The following is a 9857-nucleotide window of genomic DNA, read 5'->3' as shown; positions in this document are numbered from 1 at the left end:
AATTCACATGTAAATCCATTCTATCCTGGGGCTTTTTTCTTTGGACGTTCATTCATGTCTTGCTCAATTTTTTTTTTCTAAGAATGTGTTATTTAAGTCTTTTATTTGCTGTTGTTTAAATCTGGGCACTTTGTATTTTTGTAAATATTAACCCATTTTATTTCAATTTTGAATTTTCAGTTTGATTGACATATAATTGTACAAAATAATTTTTAAACTTTCTTTTATTTCTTCTTCAATTATTGTAATTTTTTTTCATTTTTCTCTTAAGAATCAAGCCAGCTAATAGTTTAATGTATTAAGTTGTTGGAAGTGGTTCTTTTATAAAACCAGCTCCCAGTTTTATTTATTAATTCATTGGTTATTTTTCCCCTTCAACTTTGTTAATCTCTTCTTTGATTCAAGTTCTTCATGTCTTTTTTGGTCAGATTTTCCTAGCTCTGAAAGAAGTAAATTGAGGCCTCCCACTATAATAGTTTTATAGTCTATTTTTCCCTATCAAGATAAATTCAGTAAATTTGAAAATTAGCTTTGATGGTACTTTTGAAAAATATGGGTTTGCTTCAGCTGTGAACTCTGAATTTCTCTGTAATTTAAGTCATCCTTTATTTCTTTAAAGAATATCTTGCAATTATTTTTATGTGAATTTTAAGTGTGCCTTCATAGACTAGTAGAGCGCAGATATTTTGTGCATTTCTATTATCGCCTGGATTTTGATACTTCAATATACAAGTGCTGTTGTTTTTGTGAATTTATTTTAAATCCTTCTACTCTGCTGAAGCTATTGGCTAAATTATCACTGGATTTAATTTGGATGCTCCGTTCTTCCTCCACTCAGTTGTCTTTCTCCTTGGATTGCGGGATTAGAGGGCTGAGAACTGAACTCCCCCCAAAGTCTTCCTGGATGGAATGCTCACAACCTTCCAGGTAGCCCCGTTTTCCATCAGCAGCTCTGCTTGGCTTCCACTCCTGGGCTGCCTTTTAGAGGATAAGAGGATTATCTGAAATTTTGCCAACATACTCATCAGATTCTTGTTTGCTTTCTGCTGAGGCAGTTGGGGTTAAGTGACTTGCCCAGGGTCACACAGCCAGGAAGTGTTGAGTGTCTGAGTCACATTTGAACTCAGGTCCTCCTGGTGCTCTATCCACAGCACCACCTAGTGCCCCCGTAGTGATCAGTTTGAAAGATTTTTGTTGTTTAATCTTTTCCTTGTTTGTTTGACTCTCCAGGACCCATCCTGGGGTTTTCTTGGCAGAGATACTGGAATGGTTTTCCATTTCCTTCTCATTTTACAGATGAGGAAACTGAGCCAAACAGGGTCAAGTGACTTGCTCAGGATCACATCGCCAGGAAATGTCTTGAGATTTTGATACTCGGCAACTTCAGATCCTGGGCCTCTCCCCTTGGATTGGGAGGCAATAAGCTCCTGCTAAAGCCTCCCTTTATGGAGCCTCAGACCAAAAGCTTCCAGGTACCTCCGTTTCCCCAGGCAGCTCAGGGCGGATTTGGGTACAGGTGTCCGCAGGGCATCACGCCCCCACTCTGGGTGCCCAGGCCCACTCCCCTTCCCCTTCTTCATCCAAGTTGCTTGTTTGTCCCCAGGGCTTAGCACATGTGGCACACGGCAGACCCTTCCCCCTTCTCTGCTCCCCGCTCCTTTCGTTCCCCCTTCCCGACTCCTCTTAATCCTCCTGCTTTCCTGGTGGTCCTTTCCTCTCCATCCCTTTACCGTTACCACGGCCTTATATGGATTCGTCTGCATGATGTTCCTTAGGCGAGGGCAGAGACCGTTGTTTGTTTCTTTTTGCCTCCTCGCACATAGTAGGAGCCTAATAAATGAACGTTCATCGACTGACTGAGTAGCCGGATCTCACCTGTGGGAAGATGCTCCAGGCCAAGAGATACTTGGGTGTGATTAAGCCCAGGTGAGAGTATCCTCGTCCCACCTTACTCGGGTTAGGGTTCCCAGAGGCTCAGAACCTTTGCCTCTCCTTGTCGAGGCATTTTAGGGGCGACCTTGTACCTTCTTTCACCCACATGGTGAAACCCCTGCTTGCAGCTCACAGTCTTGCTGCAATGCCCCCGTTTGGGGGGCGCCCTCCAAATGTGAGAGTGCCCACTGAGTGCGGGGAAGCTCCCCAAGTGTGGGGAAGCCCCCAAGTGTGGGGACACCCCCGAGTGTGGGGGCGCCCATGGCGAGCCCTCGAGGCTGCCGGCCTCCGTTTTGGGCCGAGCTCCAAGGCTGGCGTGGCCAGCACCCCACGCTGGGGCTGGCGGGGCAAGCCCAGTCCTGCAGCGAGCTCTCAGGGCCCCTGGCCTCCGGGGGACTCGCCCCAGCCCAGATCTCGCACTCCTTTGCCCCAGATGCAGGCTGCCAAGAACACGGCGTCCATCCTGTTATTGTGTTCTGTGAACTCTGCTCCCTTCCCGGGCTTGGATGGGGGCCAGTGGCTTTAGAGCGGGCCAAGGAGGGCTCCAGCTGTTCAGAGAGAGGGCTCCTGACGCCCGCAGGCCCCCTGCCCGCCCATCCTCCGCTAACCGGCTCTCCCCAGCTCTGGGAGAAAGGAGGCACAGAGGGACCCTGAGGCAAAAGCACTGAGGTTACCAGAGATCTTTTCTCAGCCCTCCTCCCCAGCTCTGCTAAATGGGGCCCTATGAATCCTCCCCACTCTGGCCCCTGCTGGGATCTGGCTGACCCTCTCCCCCTCTGTATTCCTCGCTGGCTCACACCCACCGGGTTGTTTGCTAACCCTTTCTCTCCACAGGCTCACTTCTGATTGACTCAGCTGCCAAAGCCCCAGGATCTTCCTGGGCCGAATTCTCTCCTTTCATTATATTTTATCTCCTGAGGGAGATGGGGCAAATCATGGCTGCAGTGGGGCAGGTGCAGCAGAGAAGCTGAGCCAGGGGGCATGGCAGGGTCTTCAGCGCCAAGCTCCCCCACGCTCCTTCACCTGACTGCTGTAAAAGCAAAACCCGGCGGAGCCACGGGACCCCAGCATCCCCAGGAGCTATTTCCCAGAGAGCTCAGGGGTCTGGGCGGCTTGGGCAGAGCGGGCGCCTCACGGGGTGAGCACGTGGCTCATGAACTGGCCCGGATACGGCCCCCGCCTTCGTGCTGACTATCGAGGAGGGTCCTGGGCTGAGCCCCCGACGGGGCTGGGCTGACCACATATACACAGCCGGAAGAGAAGCCTCAGCTGTGCCCAGTGCAGCAGCTCCACCGGGGAGGCTCAGGAATGACTGGGTCTCTGGTCATTCCCCAGTGATAAATGGTCAAAGGATATGACTGGGCAACTTTCAGATAAAGAAAAAAAAGCCATCTCTAGTCATGAAAAAACGGTCTAAATCATAACTGATCAGAAAAATGCAAATGAAGACATCTCCGAGGTCCCACTGCCCACCTGTCAGATGGGCGAAGGTGACAGGACACGCTAGTGATACATCTTGGAGGGGGGGCGGGAAACCCGGGACACTGAGACATAGTTGGTGGAATTGGGAACGGATCCAGCCACTCTGGAGAGCAATGTGGAACTGTGTCCAGAGGGTTGTCAGAGTGTCTTTACTGCGTATGTGTCCCGAAGAGATCCTAAAAATGGAAACGGTTCCCTATGTGCACAGTTGTTTGTAGCAGCCCTTCTCGTAGGGCAAAGAGTTAGAAACGGAGTGGATGCCCATCAGCTGGGGAAAGGCTGAGCAACGGGTGGCGTGTGAATGGAATGGAATACTCTCATCGCCGTGAGAAACGATGAGCAGGCTGATTTCAGAAAAGCCTGGAAAGACTTCCATGCCCTGCTGCTGAGTGAGGTGAGCAGAACCAGGACATCACTGCTCACGGCAAGGGCAAGATTCTGTGCTGATCAACTATGAGTTCGCAGCCATTCTCAGAAATTCAGTGATCCGAGACAATCCGAGACTCACGGTGCAAACTGAAAGCTATCCGGCCAGAGAAAGAACTGTGGCGTTCAAACGCAGACTCACTTTTCGTTGCTGTTTTCTCTTTCTCATGATTTTCCCTTTTGTTCCAATTCTTATTTCACAATGTGACTAATGTGGAAATATGTTTAACGTGATTGTACATGTATGGCCTGTATTGGATTGCACGGAGAGAGGGAAGGGAAGTGGAGAGAGGAAGGGATGGAGGGAGAGAGAAAAATGTATAATCAAAAGCTTATAAAAATGAATGTTGAAAATTATTTTTATCTGTAGTTGGAAAAAATAAAATACTATTAAATGCAACAAAAAGAGAAAGAGAAGGAGGAAGAGGAGGAGGAGGAAGAGGAGGAGAAAGAGGAGGAGGAGAAGAAAAAAGGAGAAGGAGGAACAGGAAGAAGAGGGAGGGAGGAGAAAGAGAAGGAAGAGGAGAAGGAGAAGGAGAAGGAGAAGAAGAGAAGAAGAAGAAGAAAAGAAGAATACGAAAGAGGATGAGGGCAATGAGGAGGAGGAGAGGAACAATGATTTATAACTGGAAAGAAGCCAGCCAGAAAGAAAAATTCAAATATTATGAAACTATAATCAGAATCATACAAAATTTAGCAGTGACCACATTAAAGGAGCAGAGAGCTTGTATTATGATATTCCAGAAGGCAAAAAGAATTAGGATTAAAACAAGAACAACCTACCCCGTGAAACTGAGTATAATCCTTTGGGGGGGAAGGGGAATGTATATTGAATGAAATAGAGGACTTTCAAACATTGCTGATCAAGAGACCGGGCTGAATAGAAAGTTGGAGTTTCAAACACAAAATTCAAGTATAAAAAAGTAAACATAAGTGAGTAATCATGTGAGAGTCAGTGAAGTTAAACCATTTCCATTCGTATGTGGGGAAAATGACACATATAACTCCTAAGAGCTTTCTGATTATTAGGGCAGTTGGAGTCTACTTAGGCCCAGGGCATGAACAGGAGAGAATTATGTTGGGATAATCTCAGAAAAAATGGAATGAGGAAGAGGAATGCCCTGCGAGAGAGGGGAAGGGAGAGGTAGAATCGGGAAATATTTTCTCACATAAAAGAGGCTTTCAAGGGAGGGCTTTTATTGTGGAAGGAAAGATGGGTTGGCAGTGGTGGGCAAGGCTTGAACCTCACCCTCACTGGAATTGGGTCAAAGAAGAAGATACAAACACAGTGATCTGAGAATAGAAATTGTTTTGGCCAGTGGGGAAATAAGAGGGGAGGGGCATAAGGGAGGGGATGCTCATCAATTGAGGGAATGGTTGAATACATTGTAGAATGTTTGTGATAGAATTCTCTTGTGCCAAGAAAAACGACAAGGCAAGAACACACATGGTGAGACTCCCATGAACTGATGCAGAGCAAAATGAGAAGGACTGGGAGAGCATTGTGCGGGGGTGCGGCGATCCTGTAACGATGAGCAATTGTGAAAGATCTGGCAACTCTCATCGAAAAAAATGATTCAGGACAATTCCAAAGGACTCGGGATGGAAGACTGTAACCCATCTCAGGAGAGGACCGATGCCCTCTGAGGGTAAAGGGATGCCTAATTTTCTTGAATTTGTTCTTGTTTTGTTTTGTGATATGGCTAATATGGAATAGAATTAGCTGATATCACGTTCCTCCTCCTCAGTGGTTAGAGGAGGGATGGGAGGAAAGGAGAAGGGAATTTGGAATTCAAAATGTAAAAAAGAAAAGGCGCAAAATAAATAATAAATTTGCAAAAGGCAGGCTGAAATTGGGAGCTGCGAGGACCCTTCCCACGCTGTGTCCATCACGCGATGAGTCCTTCCAGAGCCCAAGCACTGGAGTCTGCCCTTCGCCAAGGGAAATTTCCCCATCTCCTATGACTCTTGTCTCCACTATCCCGCTCTGGCCAGCTGGATTCTCTCCGGTTCCCTCGACAAACTGGCCTTCCTCGGACTCCCACTTCTAGAGCCGCCTTTCCCGTCTTCCTCATTTTCTGTGTTTTCCTCTGGGATGATTTCCAGGGGATCCCACACGGGCTTATTTGTTCACAGTCATTCACCTGTAGTCTCCTCCATTGAGGGACTGGGTGGGGGGTTTTGTCTGTTTTGCTTTTCTTAGCATCCCCAGGGCTTGGTACAAGCTTAGTTGGCTCAGTAAGGTTTGTTGATTGACTGAGTGCATGTTTATTGGACTGGGTTGGGGAAAGTTCCAGTCCAGCTAAGAAGACACAAGAAACACTGAGGGGCAAAGCACAAGGGGCCCCCCGTCCAGCCTGCTTGGGCAGAATGAGGGAAGAGGCTGGTGGGTGAAGCTGGAGGAGGCCGTCGCCTGGGAGCTGGAGAGCGTATCCGGCCAGGGCTGGACAGTATTTGGAGAGGACGGTCCCAAGCTCGGCCCGAAGCCCAGGGGTGCTCAGAAAGGCCCCTGCCCACAGGAAGTTTTCGGCCAGCTAAGGAGAACAGAAGCAAAAACACATGCAAGGGAAGTCATTTCAGGGGGAAGGGGTTGGGGGAGGGGGAAGGGCGGCCACTCCCAGGGTCCCTGAGATAAGCTCTGCCCCAATCAGCACTTCCCCAGACCAGCCAAGCTACTCGGAAGGGCAGGGACTTGCCTCTTCTTTCCCAGAGTCCAATTCTCAAAGCAAGGGCCAGGGGCTGGGGGAGGGAGGGGGGAGAAGGGGGAAAGGAGGTTTTTCCACAAAGGAAACTCTGTTGCTAAGACCCCCCTTCCCCCACTCTCTCTTTTCCTTTTCCCCTTTTTCTCACACTCTTTTTCATTGTCTCCTTTCCCCCCTTGACCTGTTTCTCACACGCTTTTCTTCTCTCTTTCCTTTATTTTCTCTCACAATAATTCTTTGTGTGTGTCTGTCTCTGTCTCTCTCTCATTCTCTCTTTCCTTCTCTTTTTCACTATAATTCTTTCATTGTAATTCTGTGTTTCTCATCTCACTATAATTCCCTTCTTTCCTCCCCTTCCCCTCCCTTCCTCCCTCTCCCTCTCCCTATAATTCTCTCCCTTCTTTGTCTCTGTGTCTCACTCTAATTCTCTCCCCTCTCCTCTCTCTCTCACTGTAATTCTCTGTCTGTCTGTCTGTCTCTCTCTCTCTCACACACACACACACACACACACACACACACACTAAGCTGCCAACGGGACCACAGCACAGACCCCATTTTGTTGACTACTAACTGGGCCACTCTCTGCCGACCCCCCCAGCAGCCTCTCTGCCTAGCGGTTCTCCCATTGGCTGCTGAGGGTCTCCTCACTGCTGGCCAGCGGCCACCAAGGCTCTGGAGAGCTCCAGCGGCCCCTTCCCTCTTCTCCCAGGCTCTGAGCCAGCTGCTTGAGAAGGGAGGGAAACTGTGTCTTTGGAGGAGAATCAAAAGAATGATGGCGAATCCCTGACCCCCGCCCCCTTCCCCTCCTCAACAAGAGCCAGGGCCCTCTGAGGCTGCCTGTTTGCCCAGTGCTGGCTCAAGCAAGAGACTTGACATTTTCCCAGTCCCATATGGACAGAGCCCCCGACCTTCCTGGGACCTGCTCAGGCTCCCCCCCCTCCCAAGCCCCCTGGGACTGCTCATGCTTCCCCCCTCCCCTCCAAGGCTGCCAGCCCTGGCCCAAATTCCCTGCTGGTAAGTGAGCAGGCCAGCCAGGCCCTGGGCTTTCTCCCTTCCCGAGCCCTTGGAGCATTAACCTTGCTTCTTCCTCTCGTTTCCTAGGACAAGAAAGCCCGAATGAGCCCCAGAGGCCCCGGGCCCAGCTGCAGGAACCGCCCCTCAGGCTGTGGGACCCAGAAATCGGGACCAGCCCAGGAAGGGGCAAGGGGGGGGTCCTCTCCCTGCCTCGTTGCCATTCAAGGGGTCCATGGCTCAGTCACGATCCCCATCCAGGCTCATCAGAGTGCCCAGAGCCAGGCAGGGAGAGCCGGGACGGGCACTTAGCGGTGTCTCCGTGGGACTGGGAACAGGAGATTTACGGGGGGAGTCAGAGGCTGAGGCTCGGGATCAGTTGGGAAGGAGCTGGGGCTGGATTAGAGCTGGGGCCCCAAGCTCTGTGAACGGCTCTATTTCCTCTTGTTACTGGAGGAAAGAGCCCTGGCTCAGGCCTTGGGAGGCCGGGTGATGGAGGGGCCCGGCTCACCTCTGTCCTGTGCTCCCCTGGTCTCCCCAAGAACTGTCCAGAAGTCAGAATTCATGATTTCTGTGAAGAACAGAGGATGCTGGGAGCCTCCAGACTGGGGAAACATGCAACTCTGACAGGAAGCAGCCCTGCCCTCAAGAAGCTTCCTCTAAGGGGAGAGACCACATGCAGACCCCCCTCAGGGTGGGGCTGGAGCCTGAAGGGGAGCAGAATAGGCTTCTCCAAAGAGGGGGGATTTGGGCGGGACCTTGAAGCATGGAGGGAAGGCTGGAGGCCCAGGAACTCATCATCAATGTGACAGGGTCCCAAGGAGCCAGTGAGGGTCCCCCCGAGGAGCCAGAGAGGAATCCCCCCGAGGAGCCAGCAAGGGTCCCCCGGAGAAGGCAGAGAGGATCCCCCCGAGGAGCCAGAGAGGAATCCCCCCGAGGAGCCAGTGAGGATCCCCCTGAGGAGCCGGCGAGGATCCCCCCGAGGAGCCGGAGAGGGTCCCCCTGAGGAGCCAGAGAGGGTCCCCCTGAGGAGCCAGAGAGGGTCCCCCCGAGGAGCCGGCGAGGATCCCCCCGAGGAGCCGGAGCGGGTCCCCCTGAGGAGCCAGCGAGGATCCCCCCGAGGAGCCAGAGAGGAATCCCCCCGAGGAGCCAGCGAGGGTCCCCCGAGAAGGCAGAGAGGATCCCCCCGAGGAGCCAGAGAGGAATCCCCCCGAAGAGCCAGCGAGGATCCCTCCAAGGAGCCGGCGAGGATCCCCCCGAGGATCCAGAGAGGAATCCCCCTGAGGAGCCAGCGAGGGTCCCCCGGAGAAGGCAGAGAGGATCCTCCCGAGGAGCCAGAGAGGAATCCCCCCGAGGAGCCAGCGAGGGTCCCCCGAGAAGGCAGAGAGGATCCCCCCGAGGAGCCAGAGAGGAATCCCCCCGAGGAGCCGGCGAGGATCCCCCCGAGGAGCCAGAGAGGAATCCCCCCGAGGAGCCGGCGAGGGTCCCCTGGAGAAGGCAGAGAGGATCCCCCCGAGGAGCCAGAGAGGAATCCCCCTGAGGAGCCAGAGAGGATCCCCCCCAGGAACCGGCGAGGGTCCCCTGGAGAAGGCAGAGAGGATCCCCCTGAGGAGCCAGCGAGCATCCCCCCGAGGAGCCAGAGAGGATCTCCCCGAGGAGCCGGAGAGGGTCCCCCCCAGGAACTGGCGAGGGTTCCCCCCAAGGAGCCAGTGAGGGTCCCCCCGAGGAGCCGGCGAGGGTCCCCGACAGCAGCCTCTAACGGCCCCCCATGTTTAGAACCGGAACCAGTTTTCCAGTGTAATGGGAGAAAGGGGGGACTCGAGCAGCCTTCAGGAGAGAGCAGCTGGGCCGCCCCAGGCCCGTGAAGTGGAAGAGGGGGACGTTTTCGCCAGCGTCCCCAGGGGAAGCCCGCCCGGCCCCCGGCAGGACGACACTGGGAAGGCCCAGGGCGGAAGGGAGACATTTTCAGAAACCCCGGAGGATCCATTTTCTGGAAACTGCCAAGAGAAAGAGACGCCGCCCGACCTGAACCAGTAACAGACAATGTCCTCCCCAGAAGGGCCTGCGCGTGTCCGGGACCCCGGCTAGAAGGGCCCCACTCTCCCATCCCCACAAGGCTTCACGAGACGGGGTCACGTTGAACGCGGAGGATAATGGTTCAGTCGCTGCCGTTTCTGACCCTTCGTGACTCCATTTGGGGTGTTCTTGGCAGAGACACGTGAGTGATCGGCCATTTCCTTCTCCAGCCCATTCTACAGAGGAGGAAACTGAGGCAGACAGCGAGAAGGGACCTCGGCAGGGCCA

The 9857-nt window shown here is 52.8% G+C and overlaps 1 protein-coding gene across 1 annotated transcript; it reads left to right on the top strand.

Moving 5' to 3' along the window:
* The first annotated feature begins 3715 nt into the window (after positions 1-3715).
* On the top strand, positions 3716-9590 carry LOC127543865 (basic salivary proline-rich protein 1-like). The gene is made up of 5 exons (XM_051970191.1): positions 3716-3808; positions 7527-7556; positions 7644-7742; positions 8366-9262; positions 9330-9590. The coding sequence occupies exons 1-5, from the start codon at positions 3716-3718 to the stop codon at positions 9588-9590; spliced, it is 1380 nt and encodes a 459-aa protein (XP_051826151.1).
* Positions 9591-9857: the final 267 nt, after the last annotated feature.

The sequence above is a fragment of the Antechinus flavipes genome, chromosome 1 (genome assembly GCF_016432865.1).
Source record: "Antechinus flavipes isolate AdamAnt ecotype Samford, QLD, Australia chromosome 1, AdamAnt_v2, whole genome shotgun sequence".
Lineage (NCBI taxonomy): Eukaryota > Metazoa > Chordata > Mammalia > Dasyuromorphia > Dasyuridae > Antechinus > Antechinus flavipes.
The sequence above is the reverse complement of the archived record's forward strand: the minus strand, read 5'-3'. Positions and strand labels throughout refer to the sequence as shown.

Coding starts and splice junctions, on each gene's coding strand:
- LOC127543865 (XM_051970191.1), top strand. CDS start 3,716: ATGGAATGGAATACTCTCATCGCCGTGAGAAACGATGAGCAGGCTGAT. Junction 7,557..7,643: donor CTGGCCCAAATTCCCTGCTG/GTAAGTGAGCAG, acceptor CTCGTTTCCTAG/GACAAGAAAGCCCGAATGAG. Junction 9,263..9,329: donor GGGTTCCCCCCAAGGAGCCA/GTGAGGGTCCCC, acceptor CCCCATGTTTAG/AACCGGAACCAGTTTTCCAG.